This window comes from Eretmochelys imbricata, chromosome 5 (assembly GCF_965152235.1).
Source record: "Eretmochelys imbricata isolate rEreImb1 chromosome 5, rEreImb1.hap1, whole genome shotgun sequence".
In the NCBI taxonomy this organism is placed as follows: Eukaryota; Metazoa; Chordata; order Testudines; family Cheloniidae; genus Eretmochelys; species Eretmochelys imbricata.
Window position 1 is genome coordinate 13,154,753 of NC_135576.1, and position 17,565 is coordinate 13,172,317.

Below are 17,565 nucleotides of genomic sequence, written 5' to 3' on the forward strand. Positions count from 1 at the left end.
GTGTGTGGGGCTCTGCAAACTGTACTTTAACTGTAAAAGAGCCACATGTGGCTTGCAAGCCGCGGTTTGGCCATCCCTGAATGATAACATCTGCAATTGCTAGTACTTGAGACAGATTTCAAAAAATCCACTTCAGGTAGTAAAATGACTGTTTTAGGGGGTCAAGAAGGAATTGTGTTCCCCATTCCCTCACTGCAGCATTGCACAATTTGCTGGGTGCACTATGGCTTTCTTTTAGTCTTCCTCTAAAACATTAGATACTGTCCACTGCCAGCACTAGATCTGATAATGCATTCCCATCCATATGGCCCTGCTACACTGCTCCTGCTTATCTGCCCACCAACCACTCTATTTGACCATATCAGGCATCATTTGTAAAATGGGACAATACAAATAAACCATATTGATCGGAAATGCAAAACAAATGTGTGAGGTCATCGGGGTGGGGAGAGACAGGCTGGTAGATGGTAGCACTTGCCAAGGCTATAGGAGTCAGCTGAACACTAACAAACTCATAGCTGGAAACCAGCCCAGCTCACCTGTATGGTAGTATTGTTCAAGAGACTTGTAAAGATGTCTTCAATGTTTAGTCTCCATAAAGGCTTGTAAATTGCTGCATGTTTTAATCTTACTTGTAATGTCTGTATCCCGTGCTATAAGGTGATAGATAAATTTTTTGCTTTATAACTGTAAAAATGCTTGCTGCGAACTTATGAACCCAAGCAGGAAGAGGGTTCCCACACTCATCAAGAAAGACCATCAAACCTAAGTGGGCCATTGTGAAGCATCACAATACAAAGACTGAGCAAATGGCCCTCTCACAGGATAATATGATGCTACATGCAAGGAAGCTCGTTCCGTCAGCTGGAATTCTGGAAGAAGGGAACAGAGACCGCTTACATGAAAATTCTACATCTCTTTGCTGTTTGGATTCTCACAGAGCTGGAGCTAGGAAACAGAAGCAGAGAGCCCCAGGCTCAACCTGGGCTAGCCCTAAAAGACATTCAGTGCAGACAGATTACTACAACTCTGTCACCTTTTGGGACCATAAACTGTAATTCAATTGTGTATATACGTTGCCTGTTTAAATATGTAAATAACTCTCTCATTTCTTTTTCCCAGTAATAAATTCTTAGTTAGTTAGTTTTTACTATAGGATTGGCTACAAGTGTTGTCTTTGGTGTGAGAGCTGAGATACGAATTGACCTGGAGTAAGTGACTGGTCAGCTGGAACTGGCAATAACCTGAATATTTTGTGATCTTTGGTGTCAGTGACCATTCATCACTAAGTCCAGCTTGCCTAGGTGGCAAGATAGATTGGAATGCCCAAGGGGATCTCTCTGTGACCACATGGTAAGACTGTTACAATACTTAGGAGTTCACATTTGTTATGGGGCTGGTGAAATCTAATAATAGAACATACCACCAGTCTGGGTGTCTACCCTGCTTTTGACAGTCTGCCCTGAGGCGTGAACCACTCCAGACAGTATGTCAGCGAGATATTTTCTTTATATGCTTTTATTTAGCATTTTTCATCAGTGGATCTCAAAGTGCTTTCCAAAGGAAGTCCGTATCAAGAACAAATCATGCCAAAACAACCTAATTTCCTTCATTGACAGGGCTACTGGCTAGTAGATAGGTGGGAAGTAGTAGATGTGCTATATCTTGATTTTAGTAAGGGTTTTGACAGTCCCAAATGGCATTCTCATAAGCAAATTAGGGAAATGTCTAGATGGAATTACTACAAAGTGGATGCACAACTGGTTGAAAGACTGTATTCAAATAAGAGTTACCAATAGTTTGCTGTCAAACTGGGAGGTGTATCTAGCAGGGTTCTGCAGGGGTCTGTCCTGGGTCTGGTACGATTCAATATTTTCACTAATAACTTGGATAAATGGAGTAGAGGGTATGCTTATAAAACTTGCAAATGACACCAAGCTAGGAGGGATTGCAAGCTCTTTGGAGCACAGGATTAGAATTCAAAATGACCTTCACAAACTGGAGAATTGGTCTGAAATCAAGATGAAATTCAATAAAGATAAGTGCAAAGTACTTAACTTAGGAAGGAAAAAATCAAATGCACAACTACAAAATAGGGACTAACTGGGTAGGTGGTTGTGCTGCTGAAAAGGATCTGGTGGTTATAGTGGATCACAAATTGAATATGAGTCAACAATGTGGATGCAGCTGTGAAAAAGGCTAATATCATTCTGCGGTATATTAATTAAAGTGTCATGGGAGGTAATTGTCCCGCTTCATTTGGCACCGATGAGGCCTCAACTGGAGTACTGTGTCCAATTCTGGATGTCACACATTAGGAAAGATGTGGACAAACTGTAGAGAGTTCAGAGGAGAGCAACAAAAATGATAAAAGGTTTCGAGGAAAGGCTAAAAAAACTGGGCATGTTTAGTCTTGAGAAAAGAAGACTGAGGTGGGGGGACCAGATAACAGTCTTCAAATCTGTTCAGGGCTGTTATAAAGGGGATGATGAATAATTGTTCTCCATATCCACGGAAGGTAGGATAAGAAATAATAGTCTTAATCTGCAGCAGGGTGATTTCTGTTAGATATTAGGGAAATTTTTCTGACTATCAGGGTAGTTAATCTGTGGAACAGGCTTCCACGGGAGGCTGTGGAATCCCCATCATTGGAGGTTTTTTTTAACAGGTTCGACAAACACCTCTCAAGAATGGTCTAGGTTTACTTAGTCCTGCCACAATGAGGGGGCTGGACCTGGTGACTTCAAGGTCCCATCTAGCCCTGCATTTCTATGATTCTACGATCCCCAGTTTACAGATGGGGAAACTGAGGCACAGGGAGGTGAAAGATATGCCTAATATCATCCAACTGGCTAGTGACAGAGCTAGGAATAGAACAGTCTTGTATATTTCACTTCATTTGTGTTCTGTTGTGGTAAATGGGCCAACAAACTTACCCTATTTGTGAGCTCAATTGTAAAAATGAAGTGGAAAGATCATAAAAAGTCACAATAAGTTATAATAACCAATGTTGACGGGAAAAGGTGATAAAGCAAGACAGACTCAATGAGTCCAAACAAAAAGGCCTACTGATATAACTCAAGGACTGTGTTAAGATCACACCTGGTAAACAAGAAAAGTTTGGAAATGGCAAGCAATAAACCAAAATTGGTACATCAGAGTTTAGGCTTAACTGGTGGACAAAATAATGAGGGTATAGTCTATTCCACCCATCATTCCCTTTTTGGGGTCCTCAAATAAGAAACTATAGGGAGTTTTCACCCCCCCCCGGTGTGTTCTTTTCTTTCTTCACTTTATTTATTCTCTTTCCTATCCCTCACCTTTTTCCTTCTGTGTAATAAGAGTCTGGCTTAGCTGGCCAGGTCTGTATAGCTTGAAGCACAGCTGCTGTAAGCCGGTGACCAGAAAGAGGCAGCTAAATGCAGCTGGCCCTAAAGGCCCTAAACAGCTGGCTGCTGGTACAAGTTTGCCAGGTCTCGGAGTGGCTGACAGAACTCTATGCTGTGCTTGTGTTTCTCCAGCAGTGAGGTTACAAGCAAGAATCAACACCAGAGACAGAAACAGCATTGCCTATCTTCTCTGTTCTTTTCTCTTCCCTTCTTTGTGTGTTTGTCTTGCTGGCTTCTAGGAAACAGAATCAGACTTTAACAGCAACAACAACTCCTGCCCATCTCAACTGACTTATTTTCCCAAAGGACAGTTACTACCCTCATTGGTAGCCTCTAAGAGACTGTCAGACAGGATATTTTCCTTCTAAAGACTCTCTACAGGGAAAGGGAACAAGGGATGCCGTTACGCCTCATTCAATACTTTACATTTCAAATGCTTTAACTGTTTTCCCTTCTTTTCTGCATCATTAATAAAAGGCTAACAGGATTTTTAAAAGTGTGCTTCAGAGACTTCCCAGTTGATATGCCAGACAAGCCCACACTTGTAACGCCAACAGACCCTGGTTGTCATCAGCCGGGATCAAACCCGGGATCTCTGGAGCTTAACACATAAGCCTCGACTGCATGAGAAGATGTGTGTCTCTTAGCTAAGGCTGTAGAAGATTCATCAATCTCTAGCTCAGGGGTGGGCAAACTTTTTGGCCTGAGGGCCACATCGGGGAATAGAAATTGTATGGCGGGCCATAAATGCTCACAAAATTGGGGTTGGAGCGTGGAAGTGGGTGAGGGCTCTGGCTGGGGGTGTGGGCTTGGGGGTGGAGCTAGGGATGAAGAGTTTGGGGTGTATGAGGGTGCTCTGGGCTGGGACCGAGGGGTTCGGAGGGCAGGAGGGGGATCAGAGCTGGGGTGGGGGTGCAGGAAGGGGTGCAGGTTCCAGCTGGGAGTGGGGGCTCTGGGGTGGGGCTGGGGATGAGAGGTTTGGGGTACAGGAGGGTGCTCCCGGCTGGGATCGAGGAGTCTGGAGAGCGGGAGGGGGATCAGAGCTGGGGCAGGGTGTTGGGGCATTGGGAGAGGCTCAGGGATGCAGGCTCCGAGCGGCGCTTACCTCAAGCGACTCCCGGAAGCAGTGGCATGTCCGTACTCCAGCTCCTACGTAGAGGCGTGGCTCTGCATGCTGTCCCATCCACAGGCACCGCCCCTGCAGCTCCCGTTGGAGCGCGTAGGAGCTGGAGCGGGGTCATGCTGCGGTTTCCAGGAGCCGCATGGAGCAGCTCCCGACCCAGCGCCCTGGCCGGAGTGGGGCCAAGCCCTGTGGTGCAGCCCCCAACCCAGCGCCCCAGCTGGACCTCTGGGCGGGGCAAGCTCCAGACCCTGCTCCCCAGCAGGAGTTCGCACGCCGGCTTAAAACAACTGGTGGGCTGGATCCAGCCCGCGGGCCGTAGTTTGCGCACCCCTGCTCAAGCTGGTCTAGGTGCCACCAGAGGGGGACAGAGCAGCACACCAAGCAGGCATGGGTTACGTACTTCCTCTAGCTGAGAAAGTACGTCCTGAGCTTCAGAGACTTCCCAGTTGATATTCCTGATGAGTCCCCACTTGTAAAGTTGATAGACCCCGGGCGTCATAGGGTGGGATCAAACCTGGGATCTCTGGAGCTTAATCCATGAGCTGGTACTGCATGAGGTAAAAGACACATCTCTTTTAGGCAAGGCTATAGCAGTCTCATCAATCTCTAGTTGGTCTAGCTGCCACTAGAGGGGGACAGAGCGCCACCCCAAGCAGGCATGGGTTACAATGGCACTGAGGCTGAGGTTTCTATGTCCCAAACCCTAAACCTTGTTTAAAACTGTTGCATGTAGGACAGTGACTGGGTTATGTTAACACCTTTGGCTCTTTGGGCCCATTTATTCCATCTCAATTAATACAGCATCTCACACCACACGCATTCTCACTGAGCAGAGAGGTAACCAAGTGCCTCTAACAGCTTTTGACAAATGGCGAGCTTATCTTTTACACTGCTTTTAGGAACAGACGTATTTTTATTCTCCACTGCCTGCACAACTTGAGTATCACTGAATTTGACTCAGGTGAAACCTAACAATAAACTCCATGCAGGCACCAAGACAGAAAATCTAACCTCTAAAAGCCTCCTGTGCAAAAACACTTTGCTACTCTGGGTGAATACGGAACAGTGTTTTGAGGATGCTAACGATATTCTTGTGATTGAAGCATATTTCATGTTTTACTGAGGCACACGTTATGTAAGAGCACTTAGCATGCGTAAAGAGTCATTTGTAGGCCAGCATAACAGATGAGGCTCATAGTAAAGATATACTTTTAAAGAACAGATAACTTTACAACTGCCTGTATGGGCTAGTGAGTTATTTTAATCTTATGGGGCAGAGAGAGGGAGAGAGTTCTGATACTACCGTAATGAACTAGGTTAGATAGACATGAGTAACCATGTAGCATTATTATGTGACCCTTGTCCTACCTTCCCAAATGTTATTTGCTTAAATAATTTTTTGTATCCTGTCTAAAACTGTGAGCTCTTTGGGGAAGGATGATTGTCTTCTGTTTGTTCTCTAAAGCCCACAGCACATGTCTGTGATAGACAAATACAAGAAAGGGGCCTTTTCCCCAGCTGTGAATAAAGCGGATGAACAGCGACAACTCTTATTGAAATAGGAGCTCAGTGCGTTCACCCACTTCCATGTGATGAGTCTCAAGATACATTCAAGCAGGCTGATTTTAAAAAGGCAGGGAACAAAACTGGGCACTGGATTCACAGAATACGTGGATAACCATCAAGAGTTGACTAAAGGGCTTCAGAAAAGACTTTTGGAGTTTGAAACTTAAACAGATCTTTAATAAGGGCACAGAGAGTCCCTCATTTTCTTTTCATAATGTATTCTTTTATTATTGTCTGAAAGGACTGGAATTGGGTTGGTGCCTACATACTACAGTGATGGAGCCTTCAGAATTGTGATATATAGTGAGCGCAAGTGCTAGGCAATGTAAGGCCTACAGTAGTAGGACCATACCTGATAAGTTCCTTTAAGGGCCATCAGCTGTGGTCAGAAAGAAGGTATTCTCGAGTTGTGTCTGTCTCAAGAAAGGTGGATATGATTCATTGTCCTATGGAAGAGTCACCCAAAAGAAGTGGTGGAAGCACTTGGGATATTTAAAACAAGATCAGATAACACGCTACTAAATATTATGTAGGGCACAATCCTGTTCTGGCAGAGGAATGGACTGAATTACATGGTGACTCTCTTCTCTCTGTTACTTCTATGACAATAAAGAGAAATGTGGTTTCTCAGTAATTAAGCTCTTTGAATCTCTTTGGATCAAGGTGATGGAGATGGTCAAGAGTTGGAAACTGATGACTCTAGAAACACTGTACAGAACTTCTCCTAATAAGAAGGATGGAAGGAGAGATAAGAAAAAAGTCACTCTGATTCTGTAGAGAAATAATGTCACTACTCAGAGTTTTTAGTTACTTAAATGCAGGAACCTCAGACACTGGAAAACATTCAAACCTGATACTTCCACATTGATGACTAATTCCCAAACCAGGAAGGGATTTGGAAGAAATGCTTGCTCAATCTGTGGAGTAATTGTGGTTCTTCGAGATGTGTCCCCTTATGGGTGCTCCACTCAGACGTGAAAGTAAGTCGATATGGTGTACCGGCAAGAGACGATACACCATGCTGGACTGGATCAGCTTCTCCAGGCTGGCGATTTAAAGGGCCCAGGGCTCCCTGCAGCAGCCGGAGCCCCGGGCCCTTTAAAGCGCCACCGGTGCCCTCTTTAAATCGCCACTTGAGCCCAGCTGCCGGAGCCCTTGGGTAGCGGCGGCAGGGCTCCAGCGGTAACTTAAAGGGCCGGGGCTCAGGCCATTGCAGGGAGCCCTGGGCCCTTTAAATTGCCCTTGAGCCCCAGAGCTCCCAGCCGCCTCTGCAGCTGGTAGCTCCGGGGGTGATTTAAAGGCCCCGGGGCTCCCCACAGCAGCCAGAGCCCCAGGCCCTTTAAATCGCCGCCCGAGCCCGGCTGCCGGAGCCCTGGGGTAGCTTTAAAGATTTAAAGGGGCCGGGGCTCTGGCTGCTGTGGGGAGCCCTGGGCCCTTTAAAGCACTGCCTGAGCCCTGCGGCTGCTACACCAGGGCTCTGGCAGCCAGGCTCGGGCGGCGATTTAAAGGTAGCTGGTAGCTCCACGGGTGATTTAAAGGTCCCGGGACTCCCAGCTGCTGCCGGAGCCCCAGGGCCTTTAAATCTTGATGTAAAGGGCTGGGGTATTTAAAGGCCCCACCTCTTCTGGTTGAGGCCACGCCTCTTCCAGTTGAGGCCACACCCCCTGCTCAGGACTCTGGCATATCAAAGTTGAGTCCAGTATGGAAGTAAGTACAGCTGAGCCGAACACAGCATCAGAAGCAGAGTCGTGAGTTATTGCATAGTATGTAAAGACACCCAAGTAGTGGCCTTACATATTTCAATATTGGTCACGTTTTTGGGAAATGTTATAAGAAGGTGATAAATAAAAGTCAGCATGGATTTGTCAAGAACAAATCATGTCAAACCAACTGACTTTCTTTGGCAGGCTTGGTAACAAGTCTTGTGGATAGGGGAAAGCGGTACATGTGGTCTATCCTGACTTTAGTAAGGCTTTTGATACTGTCTCGCATGACCTTCTCCTAAATAAACTGGGGAAATACAACCTAGATGGAACTACTATAAGGTGGGTGCATAACTGGCTGGAAAACCGTTCCCAGAGAACCCATATCAGTGGTTCAAAGTCAAGCTGGAAGGGCATATGCAGTGGGATCCTACAGGGTTCAGTTCTTGGTCTGGTTCTGGTCAACATCTTCATCAATTATTTAGATAATGGCATAAAGAGTATACATATAAAGTTTGAAGACGATACCAAGCTGGGAGGGGTTGCAAGTGCTTTGGAGAATAGGATTAAAATTCAAAATGATCAATGAAGATGACATGTGTTCTGATTTAAAGCACAATTCTCATTCTTAGAAGTGGGGAAAAAAAATGTAAATTTATATTGAACAAAACCTGGGTAGATAGTTTACATAGGGCCCAAAATTACAGCTCCTAAATCTGGCAAAAATCCTATTACATGCAGTTTTAAACATACATTGGGGGAATAAGAAGACAGAAGAATTTGAGATTGCAGTGTATGAATATATACATAAACACTGGCTATTTTCTCAGATCTGCTTTGCATCCAATGGATATGTTATAATTTTGATTGCATGATTTATCATTGGGGGAGATAAAAGTTCTGTTAAGGAAAAAATTCTCTTTGTAATATTTTTAATTACTAACCTCTTTGAAAACAGATTTGCATGTCCATGTTGATCAGCCTCTGCTTTCAAACAAGGCACCGAAAAATCAGGTGGAGCCTGCACTGTCTGCTGAGCCAAAACGCTACCATGTGTTTCTATAGCGCCTTTGTAGTGTTTAAGTGCTCAGTCAATCAGAGATAGAGAGCTGGCCTTTAGTAGAGTTTGGGTGAGCACGGAATTAGGCCCACGAAAACCTGGCATGCTATACTGCTCAGATTTTGAGCCTCTACATTTGCAGGTGCAAATTATATACACAAATAACTGTGTGCAAATTGTATGTCTACAATTTATTGTGTCTGAAATCTTCAGTATTGATCCATTCTGGTTCAACGAAGTCAATAGGAGTGTTTCTACTGACTTCAATGAGAACTGGTCTAGACTGTTACTTGTCTAAATCCCTAATTTGAAGACACAGAAACCACACACCTAAGTGACTTATGTTGTTGGTGCAAATAATTGTGGATCCAAAGTTATGCTTGCATTGATGTGTGCAAGCAGAAATGGAGGCCAAGTTGAGTGAAAATTTGTATTTCTTATGTTTTTACTCGGCCGTTCCAGAACAAGTTTATATTTGGAGACTAACGGCAAACAGCCCTTCAGTTTGAGATTCTGATCCAAAAGGATGATTTTACATTAATTCCATGTGGGTCACAACCTTCCCCATTCCTATATATTGTCCGTAAGGAGAGATAGAATAAGAGGAGTCAGCATTTGATTCATTTACATGTATTGCTATAATGAAAACCAAGTGTGAATGCAAGATCTTCTTTTCGAGATGAGAAACTCAGTTGTTAGCCAAGATACAAGATGAAGTCACAATGAACCATGGTAATACCTTCTTGGACAGTTTGCTAGCATGCTACTTGGCATCTGCATACGTTCCCTAATGGATATAGCTGCACCGAGTGCTGTGCTCCCTAATTCATGTAAGGTTTCAAACAGTAAAAGGCAGAGCCCTGCAAACTCTATACATATAATACATATAATATAGTGATTTTAATAAAGATAGACATAGATCCTTATGGTTTTTATCTTCTAAAGCTCAGTGCATTACACCAAGCTACATTACTCTGTTGCTTGTCAGTGTCAGACTGATGAAGTTAAATTGCTGGAATGTGGTACTGTCATGTTACTAAAGTTTTCCATTAACCGAGTCATGTTGCGAGGATGGCAGAGGCCGGATGTCTGGCACGTTGCAGAATATAAAGACGGCTATAGAGGTTATTATTGGTATGACAGTAGCACTCCTAAGCCGCCACTGAGAGAGGGGCCCCATTTTGCTAGGTGCTGTACAAACTTATAGTAAGAGAGAGTCCTTTCCCTGAAGAGAGCCTGACTAAACAGACAAAGAATGGCAGGGGAAACAGTGGCCCAAAGAGGTGAAGTGACTTGCTGCAGATCACGCATTGGGTCAGTGGCTGAGCTGGGATTAGAACTCCTGAGTCAATGCCAAATCCACTAGACCCAGCTGCCTCTCCTAACTCTAGACCATTACCCACCCCACCCTTCACCAAGCCACTCACGTCAGTCTGGTTACCTTTGTTGTCGTGCCAGACGCGCACCTTACACAGGTCTCCCAGGCTCAGTGTGTCGGGAAAATTGAAAACATCCATCTGGTTCCTTTCAAACTTGTTAGACTTGTTAGACTCCTTCAGAGCAAGAGTCCCGCTGTCTCCGTTCTCCCCAAACATAATCAAGGACACGTTGGCGTCGGTACCAGCCCCTGGAAGGAGATGGCAAAACACAACACAGTAACTGCTATGATGTCTCTGAACGATTACCAAGCCAACCAAAATGGGTACAAAGACGGCAGGCTAAAAGTGACTGGGATTCTTGCTCTAATGTGCAAAACTCTTAGGGCAGAGGTGATGATTAGAGTTGATTCTTGCAGGATTCTGCTGGACCAGCAAAGAGAGGCTTCACAGCAGGCAGGTAACAAGTGGATACTTTTAACTTGTTCCCACAAATTTAGTGTGAGTGGCAAGTCCTTATATGCAAGTTGTCATAATAATTATGATAATATACGTACCTCTTATATAGCACATTTCATCCACAGATCTCAAAGCACTCTACAAAGGAGAGCACTGTCATTATCCCTATGTTATGGATGGGGAAACTGAGGCACGGGAAAGTGAAGTGACTTGCCCAAGGTACCCGCCAGCCCAGTGGCAGAACTGGAAACAGAACCTAGGTCTTCTAAGTCCCAGTCCAGTGCTTCATCCTAACATTCCTGGTGTCTGTACCAGAGTAATACAGTAAGAACATGGCTGCCTGCCACTGCCTGCCATTCAGTAGTGCAGTTCTAATTCACGGGGTAGCCTGGGATCTCCCAAATAGCATGGTGTGATAAGACGGGCATTGGGAGCCATTCTAAGCACCACCACAGGCCAAAGGACACACAGTTGCATAGGAGGCAGGCAGCAGGAGCACTGCACTGGGGCCCAGCACAGATGCTCTTAAAGGCAGGGCAGGAAAGCCGACAGTAAGAGATTTGTATCATCTTTGCTTAAAAGTAGGGTGCCAAAAGTCACAGAAAAACTAGTGGTCAAGGAGCTAGTACCTGTTGGAATGCTCTATGTTGGGCTTGTGGGCTGGCATGGACACCTTCCTCCTCACTGCCACAGGCCTCTCTTGGCCAGCCAGGGCCCTTTCCCACTTGCCATTTCCCTCTCCTGGCAAGTAGTGGCCCCAAACTGATCCTCAAAGTGCTCCCACATGGGAGAGAGGCTAGTCGTGCTCTACGGGCTGGCCCTCCAGATACTGCCCATCTTGCTGCTACCTTCCTCCCTTTGTCAAGCATGGGGTTTGAGTGCAGGGCTAAGCAAAGAGCACAGGGAGTACAGACACGACCAAACTGCTGCTATCTTGATCATAGAATCACAGAACTGGAAGGGACCTTGAGAGGTCATCTCAGACACTTGCGGTCTCTCCCAGAATTCTAACTCATCTGCTTTCCCCATTCTTCAGCACAATGCCCTCCGCACGCCTCATTCAAGTGCCCTCAGTTTCTCTCCCAGCTGCACCATCATCCTTACCTTCTTCCTATCTGCCTCTAGTCTCTTCTGCATCACACAGTGTCTATGCACACGTGTGCTTATCTAACATAAATACAGTGGGTGAGATTTTCAGAAGCATTCAGCATTGGCCTAATTCTTCTCTCACTTCCTTCAATGGTAGCAGAATTAGGCCAACACTGAGTGCTTTAGAAAATCTCACCTATTATGTGTCTCTCTTCCACCCCATCCCACCACAGAACAATCTAGAAAGGAAGCATTTCTAAGATGGCCTCTATACCAATCTGGTACCCAGTATGGAATTTCACATGGGCGTGGGTGAAATTATGAGCATTTTAGCATTTTGCCTGGCACCTTCTATAATTCCATAATAAAGCACTGGTTCACAGAAGCAAATTTGCTTTTCTGAGGCCGGACTTTTATTGCTGCATCAGACCTGAGGGGCCTTCTAATTCTGGCAACTGTAAAAGAGACTATCAAACCCAAACTTGGCTCACAAAGAAACTCAGCCTTTGCCACCCTCTGCTAGAAGCCCCAATTTTTCAGACTTTAGAGGCCTCAAGCCAATTCTTGTACAAGCATATTGCAAAACCATCATCTGTACAATGATTTTTGTACAGCTCTGCTCAAGTGCCAAGGGGAAAATGTGAGGAACCTGGAAAGCCTGTGACAAAATAAGTTTCACTGCAGGACAATACTTTATAACTCATTCTTCCAAATTTGTATTAACCACATACATCTTTACATAAAGAAAAACAGAACCAATGCAAAAGTGACTCACTTGCATGCAGAGGACAGTCAAATAAATGTCTCACATCCACATGACATTTTGCTTATGTTAAATCGGGAATAATTTTCAGCAGTGCCCTGAGAAAAATTTAAGGAAGGAAGGAAAGCACCAGGGATTCATGTAGTTCAGTCGGCAGTACCTTTCATGGCCCTAAAGCTTGCTGAGGTGATGAAGAAAGCAAAATAGTCTACTTTCTTATAAGAGGCAAGCTCCCAATTAATGCAGGGTCTCAAAAAAACACAGAACCAACTGGCTTTTAGCAAAACCTTCTTGGCAGGAGGCAGCTTATGAAGGCCTCATGCCGTGACAGTAACCTCACAAGCAATTAGTACAAGATGGGAAAGAAAAGAACAGAAATTGCTGAATCCATGGCTATATCACCTAGCTGACTTTTTTTGGTTCCTTGAAACAGTCAGACACACTTAGGAGCTGCAGCAAATTTGACATGCAATTGACAAACAAAACAAAGAGGTCAAGTCAGCGTGATGAGGTAGCTGTCATGCTCCTGGTGGCAGAAGCCAGAGTAGGTCCTTTACTCTTTGAGGAGCTGTACCAATTTACCAGACTTGGGCCTGATCCAAAGTCCACTGAAGTCATTGGGAGTTTTCCCTTGAACTGAACTGGGCTTTGGATCAGACACTTAGAAATGGACTGCACCAATCACCTCATATTAGGTAAATTGTAAACTGTAGCTGAGCTTACAACAGCAATAATGGATCGTATAATAGCAGGGATATTAATATTTACCCGCCTCTTAGGCCAGCTGCATTAAGTAATGAGTTTTGAAGACAGAGAGAGCAATATTATTATTAGTTCAGGATCTTTATTTTTGCAATGCCACATATTTGATGGCTACAAATAAAATATAGAAACATGACTTAAATCAAGATCATTAAGGAGAGAGGATGGTTTTGAGCATCAAGAGATCTGGGTTCTATTTCCAGCTATGTGTCTGTCATATCTTGAATTAAATAGTTTAAACCTGAGTCACTAAAAAGGAACAGCTCTTACCATGTTTCTTTCCTCCTTCTCTGCTGATTCCCCTCCCTAAACTCCCTTTCTAATGTTCTCAAGTAAAAATTGCCTACACTCACTGCCTAGTACTGCGCCACTGAACCAGACGGACTCACCATTACCTTGGGCAAGTCTCTTAAAGACAAATATTCAAAAGTGTCTTTAAATTTTGAGAACCTTCATATCTGGGGATCCAAATATACCCCTCACTAACTTCATCTGAAGTTATGACTACTCTGCACCTCTGAAAGTCCAGCTGAAGTTGTCTCAAGTTTCCTTCTTAGCTGCTGGGAGACCAGCTCTTTCAAAAACCAAGCCACTTATCTAGTGGCCCAAAGGAGGACTTAGGGTACATTTAACCCAAAATAGACATGCCAGGATTTTTTTTTTAAAAAAGGATGCCTCAAGATAGGGCCCTGACATCATAAAATCACCCACATCTTCTTAAAGGGTCACCTATCTTAGGCTGAGCTAGAACCCAAAGACTGTATTAGTGTATCCGGATTCTAAGGATCTTAGAACAGGCCCTTGTAAACCTATTATTTCTGCATTCATGCACTGTACCGGTTTCCTATCTGCTTTAGGGAGCAATTCAAGGTTTTTTTTTTAAGGAATATAACCTGGGACCTGGTTGCTTTAGATACCTTCTCTCTTCCTATCTACCTTCATGCTGACAGCTGAAGCACTTCTGACAGCCCCTACGTCTGGTCTTTGGAAGACTGAAGATCAGGTCATTTGCAGTAGAGGACCCACACTTGCAGGAGGGGTGGTAGAATCATCTCCATTTCTCCGCCACAGTCCAAGTTTGCCGACCTTCAGAGCACAGTAGAAGGCCCATCTATGACTCAAGCATTTTCTTGAGCCTGAGTAACACTGAGGTATTTTAAAGTGTTGGGAAAGGGTGAGCAGTAAGGTGGCTGGCAAAAGTGCTACTGCCTAATATAGGTAGCAGAGTTTGTGTTATTGTTTAAATTACTCCAAGGCACCCAGAGGCTGTGGAGATGGATGCAGAAAATAACTCTATAATGAGAAATAAATGGGCCTGATTCTGCTTTTCTTTACACCAGTGAAACTCCACTGAGTTCAGTGAAGTTACTGCTGGTTTGCATCGGTGTGACAGTGGCAGATGCATCATGCTCGATATATTGAACAAGCAATTTATTACCTGGAGAGAAGGGCTTTTCCTGAAGACAAGTGGTAACCACAAAATACATAAGGCGTGGTTCACAATTTGAACCCCTCCCAGATACGTTGGCTAAAGCACAGCATCATTCCAGCTTAGTGTATAATTTGATCCAAACCAAACTCATTCTCATTTTCATCTGTTCTCTCCCACCAACTGCCGTGGCTCATAATGAAATAAAATGTTTCATCATTCATACCCATCACCCTTCATTCAACATGAAGAGGAGGTGAGTCTGTGGCTGCTATCATCTCCCATTCCGCTCTCATTTCTATGGTGAGCCAGGGCTGAATTGCAGAAAAAGTTCACACTATGATCATACTGTTTATACCGGATGGAAGGTCAAGCACACCAACTGTCAAGGTTCCTTCCCCACTCTGAACTCTAGGGTACAGATGTGGGGACCTGCCTGAAAGACCCCCTAAGCTTATTTTTACCAGCTTAGGTTAAAACTTCCCCCAGATACAAACTTTTACCTTTTGTCCTTGAACCTTTATGCTGCCACCACCAAGCATCTAACAAAAATAACAGGGGAAGTGCCCACTTGGAAACGTCTCCCCCACAAAATATCCCCCCAAGTACTACACCCCCTTTCTTGGGAAGGCTTGATAAAAATCCTCACCAATTTGCATAGGTGAACACAGACCCAAACCCTTGGATCTTTAGCACAATGAAAAAGCAATCAGGTTCTTAAAAGAAGAATTTTAATAGAAGAAAAAGTAAAAGAATCACCTCTGTAAAATCAGGATGGTAAATACTTTACAGGGTAATCAGATTCAAAACATAGAGAATCCCTCTAGGCAAAATCTTAAGTTACAAAAAGACACAAAACCAGGAATATATATTCCATTCAGCACAGCGTATTTTATCAGCCATTTAAACAAAACAGAATCTAACGCATATCTAACTAGATTGCTTATTAGCCCTTTTACAGGAGTTCTGACCTGCATTCCTGCTCTGGTCCCAGCAAAAACATCACACAAACAGAGCCTTTGTTCCCCACCCCCCCCCAGCTTTGAAAGTATCTTGTCTCCTCATTGGTCATTTTGGTCAGGTGCCAGCGAGATTATCCTAGCTTCTTAACCCTTTACAGGTGAAAGGGTTTTTCCTCTGGCCAGGAGGGATTTAAAGGTGTTTACCCTTCTCTTTATATTTAGGACACCAACACATCCTCACTCTTTCTCTTGTTTTTAGTACTCTACAACACGTTTTTACTGTTTTGCAGCCCCACTTGCCCCAGGATATCAGCAAGACAAGGTGGGTGAGGTAATATCTTTTACTGGACCAACTTCTGTTGGTGACAGAAACACATTTTCAAGCTATCCAGAGATCCTCTTCATAAAAGATATACCTCACCCACCTTGTCTCTCTACATGTTTTTAAGGCACGCAGTGGGCAGCGACGCAGCAAAACGGTGCGATGTCACGAAGACACCTTGTCGGGGTGATCTTTAGATTCTAAACACAAATCCCTCACACGGTGTAAATTCAGTGCTGGAAAGGGGGAAATAAAAGACTGAGCAATGTTGTAAGATCCAGAGCTAAGTCAGTCAGAAAGTGTGTCTACGTGATAAAGTGTATCTTGGACTGATTTGGCATTCAGTGATTGTGTAAAATGAGTGTAAGATTCACAGAGGAGTTGGAGAGAGGGTCCCATGGAAATAGGCAGTGATCCCAGCAAATGGCATTGCAAGTGCATTTTATTGAGATATTTGAAGCTCTGCAGCTTTCTTCTGTCATTAACTGAACTTTTCCAAAGTTTCACAGTCTGGGTCTTACCCTTGGGCTGGCTTTTCATGCTCTTTAAATACTTTGCACTTTCATAGAATCAGAATTGTGGGGTTGGAAGGGACCTCAAGAGGTCATCAAGTCTAGTCCCCTGCACTGAGGGAGAACCAGGTATACCTAGACCATCCCTGTAAGGGTCTCAAAGCATGTTACAAAGGACAGTGAATACCATCAGCCCTGTTTAACAGAGAAATACACCAAGGCACCAAGCAGTTAAGGGAATAACCCAAATCACACAGGAATCAGGATCAGAATCAGGCCCATTTATTTCTCATTATAGAGTTATTTTCTGCATCCATCTCCACAGACTCTGGGTGCCTTTGAGTAGCAAGTCAAGGAATTGAACCCAGATCCCCTGAGCCTTAACCACAAGAACAACCTTCTGCTGTACACAACAGCAGGACCCGATCAAGAAAGGACCAGTGACAGTAGCAATGTGTCTAGCAATTGTTGCCTATTAACTCTTTAAGGGGAAGCAGCGCCAGTCAAATACAGACCTAGAGGTTTAAAATTATATTTGCTCTCTAGCAGGTTTTCTGTTTTCCACTGAATAATGTCAAGTTTCTGTAATAAAGACACTCTTATCCTCCAGGGATTTCAAGGTTCCAGGACTGTAGGACTAAATTCTGCCCTAAGAAATTGCATAATTTCCACTGAAATATGAGATTGTATCTGTAGGTAACATTTGAGCCTTGTGCTAGAAAATCAGAAATAGCCAAAATGACCCTACCTCCAATATCACTGGTTTTAACCTGAACAGTGTATGTGGTATTCTCCATCATCTGCTCTTCATTTATCACTGCAGGTATCTCGCACACAAGAGCTCCCTTAGCATTTCTGAGCTTGGACAGCCATTCGCTGTATGTAAATGTGGTCACTTCTTGATTCGACAGGTTCTTCATGATGATCTGGGGAAACGAAGGAATTTCAGCAACGGTTAAAATAAGGGCAGAGATAAGGCTTAGAAGTAGCACTGTGCAGTTGAGAGTGGATAGATTGTTTGGTATAACTCTGGCCGCAGACCAGCGCAGA

The 17,565-nt window shown here is 44.2% G+C and overlaps 1 protein-coding gene across 1 annotated transcript in view; it reads right to left on the minus strand.

The window, feature by feature from the left end:
* The window catches only part of LOXHD1 (lipoxygenase homology PLAT domains 1), a 210,918-nt gene that overhangs the window by 19,510 nt on the left and 173,843 nt on the right, over positions 1 to 17,565 (minus strand). The window contains exons 37-38 of the mRNA XM_077817080.1: positions 17,264 to 17,441; positions 10,283 to 10,468 (exon numbers count right to left, since the gene is read on the minus strand). Of these exons, the coding sequence (XP_077673206.1) occupies positions 10,283 to 10,468; positions 17,264 to 17,441 (364 nt within the window). The remainder of the gene's footprint in view (positions 1 to 10,282; positions 10,469 to 17,263; positions 17,442 to 17,565) is intronic.